The sequence below is a fragment of the Amblyomma mixtum genome, chromosome 3 (assembly GCF_055824585.1).
Source record: "Amblyomma mixtum isolate Tamu chromosome 3, ASM5582458v1, whole genome shotgun sequence".
Lineage (NCBI taxonomy): Eukaryota > Metazoa > Arthropoda > Arachnida > Ixodida > Ixodidae > Amblyomma > Amblyomma mixtum.
In genome coordinates, this window is record NC_143014.1 from 290326625 (window position 1) to 290341143 (window position 14519).

The 14519-nt window shown below is 46.6% G+C and overlaps 1 protein-coding gene across 3 annotated transcripts in view; it reads right to left on the reverse strand.

The window, feature by feature from the left end:
• LOC149355137 (DNA (cytosine-5)-methyltransferase 3B-like) overlaps nt 1–14519 on the reverse strand; it is a 137968-nt gene that overhangs the window by 95459 nt on the left and 27990 nt on the right. For all 3 annotated transcript variants that reach the window (XR_016291463.1, XM_089583638.1, XM_089583639.1), the window contains exons 5-7: nt 8402–8504; nt 4259–4348; nt 80–121 (exon numbers count right to left, since the gene is read on the reverse strand). Coding sequence is in view for 2 of the 3 variants with exons in the window: in XM_089583638.1 (XP_089439764.1) it covers nt 80–121; nt 4259–4348; nt 8402–8504 (235 nt within the window). In the remaining variant the exon portion in view is untranslated. The remainder of the gene's footprint in view (nt 1–79; nt 122–4258; nt 4349–8401; nt 8505–14519) is intronic.

The window sequence follows — 14519 nt, forward strand, 5'->3', positions numbered from 1 at the left end:
GCAGGAGCTGGCTGTAGGGCAGTGGGGAGAAAATGCCCAGCAGAGGAAGCAGCACATGCAGCCAGTATGCTTGGCTCACCTTCAAGTCGACGCTGCCGCTTCCTCACAGATTCCAGGGCACCTGCCAGTGCAAGATACTATCATCAAGAGCACACCCACTTCTCTTGAACATTCTTTACATCAACAAAAAACATTAACCCTGCTGATTCTTGATATCTTTACCAGCAGTCTCAGCAGCAAATTCGCTGTTGTACTGTCATTAGTTGCAAAACATACATAAACATTTGCTGCATATTAGAAATCAACGCAGATGCCCTTGAAGTGCAACACAAACTGACTGCAACAACTCCAACCAGGAGACCACCACCCCAAATGCTACGCACAACCTGCTGCAAGATCTCACTGCGGAGCTTCTCTGAAGAGCGCTCCCTGCTACTACTTAATGTACCACCCCAGAATTAGCTAGGCTAACTCTAGGACTTGCACTGTCAAAACTGCACTCTCACAGCGCTTCGCAAAATAGTGGACACTGATGGAAAATGCACACCACAGACAAAATACTAGGGGTGTGTAGCTACTAAATACTACCAGCTTTAGAAGCAAATATCAAATCAAGAAAGAATTGTCAAATATTTAACTGCACAACAATTAGCAAAAACTGTGAAACAAACTTCAATGTTTACGAATTACTCATAAAAGCAAGGAGCTGCTGCACACATGCAGCAGTAAGCTTTACTGGCTGGGATGTAAAGATACTTCATCTCACACTTGGCACTTGCACTTCTGCAATGGCCAGGTGAGTGGGTTTCATTTTAGACAGCTCAGTGCCATGCCCCTCTGAGCAACGGGCATACCTTGCTCCCAACCTGCGAGCAGCAAGACATGTTTTTGCGCCACCAACCTGATGGGTACAAACATTGCTGCCGGCATCAGTGCAGCATCTGATGCAGCATTTTAAAATCAATGCTCAGACCATCAACAGGACGGGGATAACAAGCACCGGAGGAGCCTCCTCCAATGTACTGTGATGCAGTTCTATTGCCACTCACACACTTCAACCACTTTCAGTGACTAAAACTCTTATGCTGGGGCCACTTGTACTGAACACTAATTACAGACCTCTTGACACCACACCCGAGTATTAAGTGAAGTCAGAAAAGAACCGTTCGAGAAAAACAAATTTCTACTGATAGGCGACTTATCCTTACCGAGCAATTATTGGGAATGCTATCAATCATTTCCACAACACAATTTTTGAGCACTATACTCAACATAATGCTAACGTGCGACCTAGTATAAAACCAACACGTGTAATGACCTTGTAAATCTGCACTGGATTTGCTTTTTTGCCTAGAGGCCTGAATGGACATACCACTGCAGTTGTAGAAGGGATCTCTGACCACCTTGTCAGTGCTTGCCTCCAAACAGACAAGCCTCAGAGTGCTCTTTCAAAGACTACTCCCATGCAAAGGATAGATTCATTATTGGACATTTGGCAAAATGCCTTAATAACAGGCATGTCCGAGTAGTGAATTTTCAGTTCAAAGCAATGCGAATATTTGCGGACAGAAGTGAATAGGTTGAGACTCGAAACATAATAGCAAAAAAAAGAAGAAGCAATTCATTAGAGCTCAATAGCTTATGTCGAAGGAGGTGCTTTTCAGAGTTCACTAAAGCAAATAAGATGAAAAAAAATATTAAACGCTTCAAACTTGCGCTAGGCACTGTTCAAGCAGCAGCCAGCCAAAATGCACTAAGCATCACAGCCTCAAGACCGTACCATGTGATCCTTTACGTACAATGAAAACTGCTCTTTATTAAAAAATTACCTTCCAATATCCCTAACATCATGTAGTAAACTAAATGAATGAAATATTGGACGCCGAGGTGGCTCAGTGACTGTGGTGCTCATCTGTTGACCCGAGAGAGGTAGGTTCTGTCCCAGCCATGGTGGTCGCTTTTTGACCACCATGCTACATGCAAAATGCTACATGCCTGTATACTACACAATGTAAGTGCATGTTAAAAGAACCCAGGTGGCCGAAATTTCCACAGCGCTCCACAACGGCATAATCTCATAGCCTGAGCTGCTTTGGCACGTTAAACCCCATAAACCAAACCAAACATAATATTCATAATCAGATTAAAAGATTTCTAGGAGAACAGCAGGTGCTCTCTATTTTCCAACATAGTTTAAGAAAATCTACTCAACAGGTACAAAATTATTCACGAAAAAAAAATTCATTCACTTGATGGCTTAATAAGAACTAGGCTAGAGCGAATAGCGGTTTGTTCATTTTGAAGCAAATACAGTACAACTGCACTGTTACATTTTTCCCCGGACTATCGGGGGAAAAAAAGGTATCAGCCGGGAAACTTAGTAGCTGAACACAGTGTGCAAAATATGTACACTGCCGTCTACGATTTTCTTTTTTCTTGTAAGTGCAACAACATGCTTGTATAGAATTTGCAAGGCTTCGCAGCTCCTGTGATCGTCCTGCACACACAGAACATCCAGGATGCCCTGTGGTGGCTCTCTGTCTGCCTAAGCAGATGCCAGTGGCAGGGAGGCAGTGGTGAGGAGATGGAATGGGCGAAGCCCTTCTGTGCACTTCTGTGCACTGCTTCTACAGCAGCCACTTTAATCCTACACAATTCTCTTCTACTGAAAAGTTTAGAAATTGCACCTTTCAAACTGCAGGCAACAAGAAAAAGTGCATGACAGAAACAAAAAATCCTTGGAACAAAAGCCTCCCACCAACACTGTTGAATGGTATGAACATTGAGTAATGAGGCTCGACACTGACGAGACCATATTCTTTCTTCTCATCAAAAAACTGCACTTTTAAGCATCAAATGCTCTTAGCTCCCATTGTCGGCCACCGGTGACCTTGGTGCCAGAATGTAGCACAACATGCATGCGCCGAACCTAAACAAACACTGGCGAAATTTTCAGTTCACCCACTCCTGGTGCCTACATCCTGCGCTGCCGCCACAGCAGCGCATGCATCAACAACAGCATCTTTATGGCCCTGCAGTGAAAAGAAATGCCAGCGCGTGGCGTGAAGGAGCTGAAGTTCTGCCCTGCAGCCCAAGAGGAGCACATGCAATCCTGGTGGCACTTGACAAGCGAGGCGACAGCATCGTGTGAGTTGACGTCATTATGTAATGTGCGGACCGGCAACAAAGGTCCCATAGCGCCATCCATCAGCACGGCTGGTAACCAGCTCTGGTCACTTGGTTCCCCTTACACAAAAAGCGGTAAGGAAAGTCGAGCGCACTGTTGTTCGCGAAGGAAAGCTTAGAAAAGAAAAGCGGTTGAAGTGGGATGCTCCCCAGGAATCCAGTGCAGCTATCAGTGTCTATGAGTCCTAGAAAACACTGCGCCTTCCCTGCAACACATTTCATGCTTACAGCAACTTTTGAAACTGACACAGTCTGTGAGTTTTTTTACCCATAGGATAGGTTCACCACCCACGAAAAAGACTAGATATAGTGCTTAGGTGTAATGCTCACCAATACTCCCATCATGAAATTCGCACATGCAGACATTTGCTCTTCCACATCCCATAAACTGTGCAGAGTAGAAGTCATTGCTTACTATTCATAATTTAACCATGACCTCAATACACATGTGCTGTTTGCGACCTGTTAGAAAATTATTGCCCTGTGCGGCCTATTTCCATAACTTAAATCGGATTGAAAGTCCCGGCTCCTACCTTTTTTTTTTGAACTCACTACAGACGGTGGGAGGAGTCAACCAACCTTTCAGCCAGTTCTGTGATAGCTTGCCGCTCTGCCATCAGTGGAGTGATATGTAGCGATCGGCTAAAGCAAAGAGTCCATGAGCATTTTTATTTCTGCGGGCCTAATTTGCGGCTATGTAGCCTCTGACTGGATCTATTTATTTATGGAAACCTAAAAAACAAAATAAAAGTGAAAGCAAAGCCGCCACGAAACTATCTGAAAGGCACTCCATGCATTAGTTGATTCCTTCTATCATCTGTAGTGAGTTCAAAAAAAGGAGGGAGCCGGGAAGTTTAAAGCGTTTAAATTATGAAAATCAGCTGCACAGGACAATAATAGAAGTTTCTAAGAATGCTCGGAATGGGTAGAACGAGTCCTCATGGTAGAAACACGAGTTCAGATTCGTCTTCAGTGCACCTTTAAAGTAATCACAATTGAAGGGGTACACAGGAAAGCTGCAAGGTTTGCTCATCCAAAACTCTCTCGATCTGAGATTTTATGCCCAGCTTACCTGTCTCATGCATTGCCTCTTCTTGTGGTGCAACCAGAGGCACAGCAGGTGCCTGCATGCGCCCAAGGTTGGCTCGGACAGCCTCAGGTACTGCAAGAGACACCATGGGTCGAGTGAGTCTCTGCAACGACCTACAATCTAGAATGCGCCCCTGAATTGAAGTTTTGTTTATTTACAGAATTAAGTGCATGCTTTCCCTGCTAAAAGTTCCTTGTGCAGCTTCAGTTTGAACAGTAGCACATAAGCGGTACATGAAAATGTATCACCGACCAGTTACCAACAAAATCAAGAATCAAAGGGAAAATATGTACAGGTGTGGACGTAAGTAAACATAGCATGCTGTTCTGTTCTACATGCAGTCACAACTGTCCTAGCAGAAACCGAGTCACACGGTTTCTATGAGCAACTGTACCAGCAACCACTACCATACCTCCCATTCAATGTTTAATTTCCATTAGACAAGTAATAAATAAAGTTTGAAGGCCATAGCGTGCTCTATTTACTTCTATCTGCACCGGTACATGGACCTCTAGTAACAGGGATCACCAATACCAATAAGCAGAATCACACCCAAACAAAACTGAACCACAATTAAGAGAAGAGCCAAACTTCAAGCGAAAAACCGTGCTTTGTTACAGCACACTGTTTTAGACATGTTCAGAAGATGAGGCTGGTTCCCCTCTGGTGGGGTGCCTGCAGTACACCCTCCACTGTGGCTCTGCTGTGTGCCAGGCAAATAGCGGCTCAGCTGTACCAAATACACCAGCCCCTCACCACATACACCTGCTAAAAAAACCCCGAGAGCTCATTTCTCTGAGCAAGCTGCTTTTAAAATAAGCACATAAGCACACAAAAGGATTGTACATGCTCCACATAAAAAAAAAAGAATCAGAGAAATTCAAGGGCTTTCAAGGCCCTTTTACGGGATTTACAAGGAACCACTGCATCTTCAACATCCACTAAATTCCGTTGACATCAGTAACCAATACGTTCACGCAGCACGTGCTGTTAATGTCAGATGCCTGTGATGAAGTATTGACTAGTCGATCATTTGTGCTGGCAGTTAAACAAGTGTTTGCATACCAAACCCGCCACTGCTCATTTCATACAAGAGCTGTGTTTTGCACTTTTCATGTGGCTTTTCAGTGCAGACTGACCTGTGACAGCCAGGTTGAAGCATTTACCCCATAGCACGCATTTCCCTCTACACAGGTTCATAGCATCCAGAACCCCCTAGTGCGTGTATTCACCATTACTGAGCCATGAGCTTTGAAATTTACACTTTCTGGGAATTTTTATGCACTGCAGGATTGCTGGATCCACATCCGGAAAACTACCCAAATGCTCCACAGTACAGTCTTTGGGTTTTGCACATATGCAACGCAAAACCACCACAAGCCAGCAGCTGAAATCAAGGTTGCCGGAATTACTGAACGGCCGGAAATAGCAATGGCCTCAACGTGGCCAGCCATCTCAAGTGCATCTGCCAAGCTTGCGAAGCTTTCATGGTGAAATTTTAGACATGAAGTACAAACATATGCATCGAGAAAAAAAATTGGCAGTGGCTTAGCCCTGGTTAAGCCTGGATATACAAGCGAAAAGCTGCAGTTACGCTTTGTTTGACGTCATAGCTGTCGCAATTCGCACACAATGCACTGGGAGCACCACGATAGCGGTGTAGATTTTGAGCCAACTCCCTCGCTACCACTTCTGGGTCTTCTTCCTCCCATGGCGAATGTCTGCGCCTCTTCTACGGCCGCCGCCGCACACGCGTGCGTTCTCGCAACGCCTTGTGAAAGAACCTTCTCTTGGGACGGCGTCGGAGACCGTGCAGCAGCGGCAAGGGGTAAATCGGTGGCGAGGAGGAGAACGGAGGGGTTGGCGAGGAGGAAAAAGGGCGTGCTGCGGCGGCGCCCAGGGGTGGCCCACGCGAAGCGCGGTGTTGACGAGCCTAGTGAAGCTATTCGCTTCAAAAAACAATTTTCTTTTTATTCACGCATCTGAAGAGCTTCTTACTGCAAATCACGATTTTCATATATTTATGATTTTTAAGGACTTTCAAGGGTCTTGAAAATCAGATATTTCAATTTGAAGATTTTCAAGAATTTCAAAGCCTTGTGCACACTTTGGATGCGGTAAGAAAGACAAAAAGCCATATGCCCGACCACTGAAAAAGACTAAAAGATACTACTAAAATCCCACCGGAAAGCCCATAACGGCCACATGGTGTTTTGATCGTGGGGAAGGTAGCCGACTGTCAAAACCATTCCTGAGCAAGCTCATTTGTCACTGTGCTATGGTGGCTTCAACTGTGCACAACACTAGGGCTGGACCGAGATCACACAGGCCGAAGAACTCTTGGAAGCTTGTCTCATCAAGAACAGAGGCAATATACCACAAGACAGCGTGAGGTGTATATGTCAACAATAAAAATACAGTGAAATATTGGTATTAAAAACTTCAACTAACAAACTTTTTCCAGATCCCGTTACAAGTTACTATATTTATGACAGGGAAGATAATCTTGGACTAAATTATCACTGAAGTCACAATTAGGAAAGCTTCATAGAATCTGCATTTCTGCATTTCAATCACAAAGGTGACCAGTTCTCATGCAAAACAAGCCTTTGACCTCTTATACAATATATTACGCAAGATCCTTGTGATAAACTTTTTGAGGGATGTAGAGACAACTTCTTTAAATGGATGCCACTGGTTTCTCCTGATAAAAACAAGTAATAGAAGGGTAAACTTATCATCCTCTCTTCCACAAAACTATGGTTACAGGGTATCAAAGGTTAACCAGTCGCCTATGAAAAGTGAAAAAAAAAACAAGAGAGGAGGAGACAGGACAGTTGTAAGAAAGAGGTAGGAAAGTGAAAGATAGAGGGGAGGATAGGAAAAGGCGACTGCTGATTTCCCGCGGTCGGGTCAGGGCGGAGGTGCCACCTACGGGAAGCTGGGGCCACAGTGGTGTCAAAAGAGCTACTACTGGGGCTAGTTGGAAATACATTCTTGAAGATATTGGTGAGCGCTATCAAAAAAATGGGACGAACACACAGGACGAAGTGCTTTGTGTTGCCTCGGCCGAGGGGCCTTAAAGGTTCAAACGCTCGGCATCGGCTCAACCATCAGTATCTCCTTTTCCCCGGACAGGGCGAAGCCACACACGGCTAAGCATGGGTGCTTGGGTCCGTGGTGGCCCTGCTCACCATCATCCCACTGTGGGGATGTCCATGCGGATGCTCAGGAACCCATGGTATCGCAACTCACCAACATCTGCATGTAGCAGACGCCCCTGCAGGGAACTGGTGTCATAATCGTATGACTACAGTAACACTACTTTGACAGGCGTCAATATTGTGACTCTTTCCATACAAGCGTGTGAGCATGCTGCTACCAGAGCCACAGCACTTGAAGCAGTAGCTGGCTTGAGCAGGTGGGGTAACAAGCATGTCAAGACATCAGCAGAACTTCATTTGTTGCCAGGTTCTGCCTTTAAAGAGAACTCTGACTAATAAATTCAAATTCCTATCATTCTATTATTCCTGCTGATGACCACAAACACAATACGATCAAAAGAAGAAAATGTTACTGATAACAAACAATTTTGCAAAAAATGCTAAAAGCCATGAATTTTAGTAGAAACACGGAAATATAGGGGCCTCAAGTATCCCACAGAAATCGCTAGAAGCACATTTCATCGAAAAGGAAGGCAGCATAGGGGCAAGTGATGTGCTTACTGTTTCCTATACAGCAAATAAGCTTCCTTCATGCAATATTGTGACCCCGTACCTGGTCTATCTCTATAAATAAACTGCCTTGTATGTTGAACGCTTTGTGGCTCACAGGCTGAAGAATGTGATGCACGTGTGTGCATGGACAGCGCTGTGTAGATGAAATTAATTTCGCTAAACTGTACAACCTCCAATCTGTTTTTCCACATCGTACTGTTTCCTGCATTCAACACGTTCCGTGGCACCCCACCAATAATCACAAGCCCCAGAGGCACTGTTTTTGGTGAGGGAAGTACTGCAAGTAAAACTGCCTGCTCGGTTCTGTGTCTCTGGGGCAATCTCAACCACATGAGGAGACCACGTGCAAAGTAAACACACAGTGCCAGCACATGCAATTGAGCATCACCTGGTCCTGCTGTATGTGCCGCCAGAGCCGTGTTGGGGAATGTGGCCAGGGCCCAGACCAATGGATCGGCGCCTGGAGGCGTACCTGACCTTGCCGCTATCTCCTGCAGAAAAGGCAGCGTGGTAGCCACACACTGTTACCACTTGAAGCGCTACAAAGGAACAGGCCAACTAAACGACCAGCCAGCTAATCCAGCTTTCAAAGTGACCTGTTATCCAAGCAGCTATCACACATATCCATCATTAGTGTCTCTGCTAGGATGCTGAAACATGTCATGCACCTTTCACCATATACACTGAAAGGACGACAATTCAAACTTCATTAATTTGAACTTCTAGATGATTTGAACAGTGCAACATGGTCCGCCCACACTCCATAAGAGTCTATGTAAAACATAGCTCGCTAACTGTAATGCCTGCCACTAAAGCACCTACGAGACTGCACCACCTCATTGGAGGAGATGTCGAGAGGGTAAAATGGCCGGATGATGGAGGGGTCTCTTTCTCCATGTTAGCAGCAGCATAGCAGTGGCAACTAGCTGCATGACCTTCGAGATATGTACCTGACTGCTGACTGTAGCTACCGATTTTGAAGACCTCAGTAGCTTGCTATGTTAGCTTTTGCTGCTGAGCAATGGATGACATGACCAGTGCCAAGATACAGTGAATCAGGTACATCGCACTGTCTCCGGCACTCCGAAACCACAGTCGTGCACAAAACCACGTGTGCTAAACCAGTGAATTGAAGTGTTCGCTGATGTTTGCCGAGTGTCTTTGTCTCAGTTTTCCAGTGCCTTCTACGTCACATTCTGCAAAATTGGTAGCAGGAGTCAATCCAAGTTACACTTCCGCAGAGTTCAACGGTGCAGTAATTTAGAAATGCCGTCCATCTGCGGAGTTTACCTTGCCGAAACGCGTCAAAATTCTGCTGCGGTGGCTCAGTGATTATGGCGCTCAGCTGCTAACCCAAAGGATGCGGGTTCGATCCCGGCCGTGGCGATCGAATTTCAATAGAAGCGAAATTCTAGAAGCCCGCGCACTGTACAATGTAAGTGCATGTTAAAGGGGTGGAGACACCAAATTTTGAAGCTATAAAAAGCCTGCTATGGGATTCCTATGTATGCAAGGGCACTCACAGCCAGGTGTTGGACGCAACAAACGTTTAAAAAATATTTTAATTCGGTTCCAAAGATTACCTAAATGCTCACTCTCACGATTTAGACCCATCGCTAGCGCCATCAACCATGACGTCACAAGGGGTGTAGAAAAATTAAAGTTTTAGTAACGTCATACCAAAATACAGTGACGTACGATGAGCGGAGTACAGCCGCGTGAGCGCAGTCGACGCGCCAGTAGCACCAGCGAGCTGCGTTTGCTCGCTCGGTTTGCGGCGCGCCGTTGCGAACAGCGTCGCAACGTCCGCTTGCAGCTCATTGCCTACGTCCGGCCTGCTAGATGTTAACGGCGTGCCGCTCGCGGCAACAGCAACGACGGGAAGCGGCAGCGTCATGATGACATAGGGCGCACTCCTTGGAGCCGGGCGGCCTGCGCCAGTCTTCGTGCCGAACGCCGGCATCTGAAGAACGCGATAGTATTGTTTGTTCACGTTCATAGCAAACCCTGGGATATATGAATATCAAAAATGCATCGTTTCTGACGATCGTTGACAAATACCGAGTTCCTGGTAGAAGTGATGACTGCGATGCAAGCAAATTTCATCCCATAGCCGGTTATGTGCTGCTGCTACCTGGTGCGGTTCGCCTGCCGTCTGCTAGCTCTGTTGCTGAAGACGTCGTGTAAATCGAACATGTCTTTTATTATGGGACGAGTTCACAGTAAAGGGGTGCCGAGCGGAGCACGTTTCTGAGCGCTGGCCAGCAGCAGAGCTCGTCACCCGGAGCGCCCGCGAGCGGTGCCGTTGCCGAAAGCTCCCAACATAAGCAGACATGCTTTGTCGCTGCTCGAGTATAGCTGGCAGTTCTGATAACAAGGCGATCTTGTCTTTTCTTGTGATATTTGTACACCATCCCAAGCACCGCTCAGGTACTGCTGCACGGCAGCGAAGTGTGACACCGGTTTTGGGCGCAGCTTGGGTAGAGCGGCGCAGCGGTGCTTACTGGCATTTTGCAAAGTGTTTTGCATCCTCACGCGAACCCGCGAAGGCGATATTAGCGTGCGAACAAAAAAAAAGTCGATGTCCTCACTCATTGGAAGCAGATCTGTCAGAATCCGAGCTGCTGGGACTAAACATGCAGTTGTTTGTTTTCATGCGCTGGTCAGCACGTGTGTGAGAAAGCAGACGATGCAGCAGTAGGTACGTCACAACTTTTGTGGGCCCACGTGACCAAGCGAAGCAGTTGATCTTCCCCCTCTGTGACGTCACTGTACAACTCGGCGTTCCGAAACCGAAACCGAAAATCGTTCACCTAAAAATGCTATAATAAATTATTCACTGTGAATATATGAATCTTTGAGTGTGTATCATGCTTCCTGGAGCCATAAGAAACGTTTGAAACTAAGAACGCGCGAACCACAAATTTGGTGTCTCCACCCCTTTAAAGATCCCCACGTGGACGAAATTTCCGGAGCCCTTCACTACGACGCCCCCCCTAGCCTGAGTCGCTTTGAGGCGTTACACCCCCATAAACCATAAAATGCTTCAAAACAAGACTGCAACCATGTATGAAGTCAATACTGGTCTGTTATCGACACATGATATCGCCAAAAAGCCCACTCATATAGTGGCTTGCGACTCGGGATCAGAAGGCCGGAAAATTGGGCAAAAGGCAATTGTCGTGGAGACTAATGCTTCTCAACATAAACAGTTGAGTAGCCCTGCGACTCACAAGTGTGAACATGCAAGTTGCAGAGGTTAGGTAACCATTTTTATCAAAAAGCAGCATTCACGGAATGGCCACATGCTGCTATATTTTCCAGCCTTCCGACCATGCTTACAGGTGATAGCACGTCCTTCGCAACTCCAGCGCAGCCTTCCACTGCAAACTGGGACGCACTGAAAGCCACCTGTCTCTTCTTCACTTTTGAAGGTGAAAAGGAGGCCTTCCACTAAGGTCCAGCTTTAGAACATCTACTTACTACTTACCACTCAACACTGCAACACTTCCGCAATTATGTAACCCCCTCCCCCTTTCTACCTGAGAGTCGAGCCAGAATTTTTCCAGGTTCGGTTCGGGTTCCCACCTTTCGGACTCCAGCGCAACATTCCGTTCTCGTTCGAACCAGTTCGGACCTCATCGAACTAGTTCAAACAGGCGAAGGACAAAAAAAAAGAACTCTGAACATAGATGGGTTTTGATCAATCTTGTTATGCTGTTTACTTTTCTGTGTGATGTTGGTGCAGTAATCCCTCGTTATAACAAAATTGCTTCATTCGAAATTTCTTCCGGTCCCGACCAAAACACATGCTTTTTAAGTCGCATTACTCGAACCGCATGAAGAGCTTGACCCGCTTAGAGCGAAGTGGCAAGCGGAGGCATCGCCGCCGTGGTGGCACATGCAGTGGCAAATTAATACCGCTCACGAATTAGACTCATGCAGGAGTAGAATAGGCCACAAAAGTACCAAACCCACGATCGGTGGCCTGCCTAGTAACGGGTGCTAAGCGAGTGCCAAGTGTCCCCAGCTCAGCGGGGCCAAATTCCATGGTGCAGCACGCCCAAACCATTAATCTCGGTTAGAAGCACATCGCTGGTGCCCCCGTGATAGAATCCACATGAAAATAAGGTTTTCCTCGCGCTTTGCGATGCCAGAAAACCGCGGTGTCTTGGATGCGGAAAAGTGGCTAGTCATGCTCGATTAAGGTGCGATGCCAGAAAACCGCGGTGTCTTGGATACGGAAAAGTGGCCAGTCATGCTCGATTCGCGCCATCCGACCAGATTAACGGTCTAAATGCGTCGTACGGTCAATGAATTTTGTTGTTAAGATGGGGACACATGTGCGAAAAGCGAGTGCGATTCACTGCGGCGCGCCGTTGAGAAAGGCGTCGCAACATCCGATCGCAGCTCGTCACCTGCGTCCAACCTGCTAGATGTCAACGACGATCCGCTCGCGGCAAACGCAATGACTGGAAGCGGCAGAAAATATGAGCTCGGAGAGCGGCAGCGTCGTGATGATATAGGGTGCGCTCCTCTGAGCCAGGCTGGCTTGTCAGCCTTGATGCCGGCCGCCAGCGTCTCAAAAAGGCAATAGTATTGTTTGTTCACATTCATAGCAAGCCTTGGGATAGATTAATGTCAAAAATGCATCATTTCTGATGATCGTTGGCCAATACCGAGTTTCTGGTAGGGTGATGAGTGCAGTACAAGCAAATTTCATCCAATGGCCACTTTGGTACTGCTCCTGCCTGGTGTGGTTAGCCTGCTGTCAGCTAGCTGCGTTGCTGAAGGCGTCATGGAAATCTAACACATCTTTTATTATGGGACAGGCTGACAGGAAAGGGGTGCCGAGTGTAGCGCCTTTATTTGACTGCTGGCCAGTCCCGAACCGCTATCAACTGCGGCATCAATGCCAACCCAGCTCTAGGCTTAGCGACGACCAGGGCAGTCAGGGAGTAGCATGCCGTTTGTCATCCGGCGTTCCTGCAGGCAGCATCGTTGGTGAAAGCTCCACTCTTGCGCAGGCATGCTGTCGTTCCTCGAATCTAGGTGGCCGACTTTATGGTAGCATGGCTGTTTTATATTTTCTTGTGCGAACGTGAAGTACGCCGAGTCTGCCAGCCTGTCGACCAGCCTGGATCCCGTCTGCCGGCGTCACAAAAATGAGCTAAAGCTTGTTCTTGATATAAATAATAAGCTCTGGTATAATAAATGTGAAAACTGTATCATGTTTGAGGATCGCTGACCAATATTGAGTTGCTGGCAAAGGTAACGACTGTGATAAGAGCAAATTTTGTAGCAAAAGCTACACTGGCCATGAACTTGCGACTTCGCTGTGGCGGTACTCCGAGAAGGCATAGATACCAACCTTGAGCTGCTGCCTAGCAACTGCCGCAGCTGGCGGATGTCATGTGCTCGCCACACGGCGTCCGCCAGCTTCCTCGCAGTTGTGGTATAACGAATTTTTCCGCCGTCCCGCTGACTTTGTTGTAACAAGGCATTACTGTATATGAAACAAAAAAATGCTAAATTTGTTTAATGCGAGATTTTTTTCTTAATCCACTTTAATCTACTGTCCGCGCCAAAAAAAGAAAATTTAAGGTAGAAGCTACAAAATCAAATGCATTCAAAATTAATGTAAACCAGGTATGCATACACTGGAATCCATAAGGCGGAAAGCTGATAGATTTTGCATCTACAAATCCCTCCAGCTTCAGCAGGTTTGGGGACACTGCCACACAAGTAATGGGTGTCCGCTGAGGCTTGTGTCAGTTGAGAATTTCCCCTACGCAGGGTACTTACAAGGGTACTCACAGACACCTTTCCAGCGCCATAAAATCAACTTGCCCCCCGGCCAGCTTCCAACATGAATCTTTTGAGCAGTACCCTTACCACCCTCCCCGAGACACGGTATGTAGGGTTCATGCTGGTTTTCAGCCATGAAACTCAAGGATTTTCAAGGACTTCCAAGGACCCACGACTATTTATTTCAAGGACTCAGCAACACAGCATTTTAATAAAGAAACATTTTTTACATCTTACGTATCTAGCATGTACTGCACAAGAGACTTTTAACGTAAAAAATAAACCTCTCTTGAGGGCCGTTTATCAATAACGAGTTGCTAGTAAGAGCGGCAACTGCGATACCAACACATTTCTGTCGTTTCTACCCACAGTTGCACCTCACATCTGTCCTGCATCTGCAAGCTTAGCTGTTAAAAGCATCGTGGAACTTGACCTCATATTTATTTTATTATAAGCTGATGGATCTCACATCTGCCCGTACCAAAAGCAGACCTTTCATTCAACTCTGGCCGCTTTAGACACGCCGTCGGCTGCGGTTTCGGTGCGAAACAGGCTAGGCCTAGCAACGACTACGGTGGCCAAGCAGCACCGTAGTCTGGCGCCAGATGCGCCTGCGCGTGGCATCATTTCGAAAAGATTGGCACCTGAGCCAGCATGCTCAGTCTTTGCTCGAAAGCATTTTAATAAGAAAGCTATTT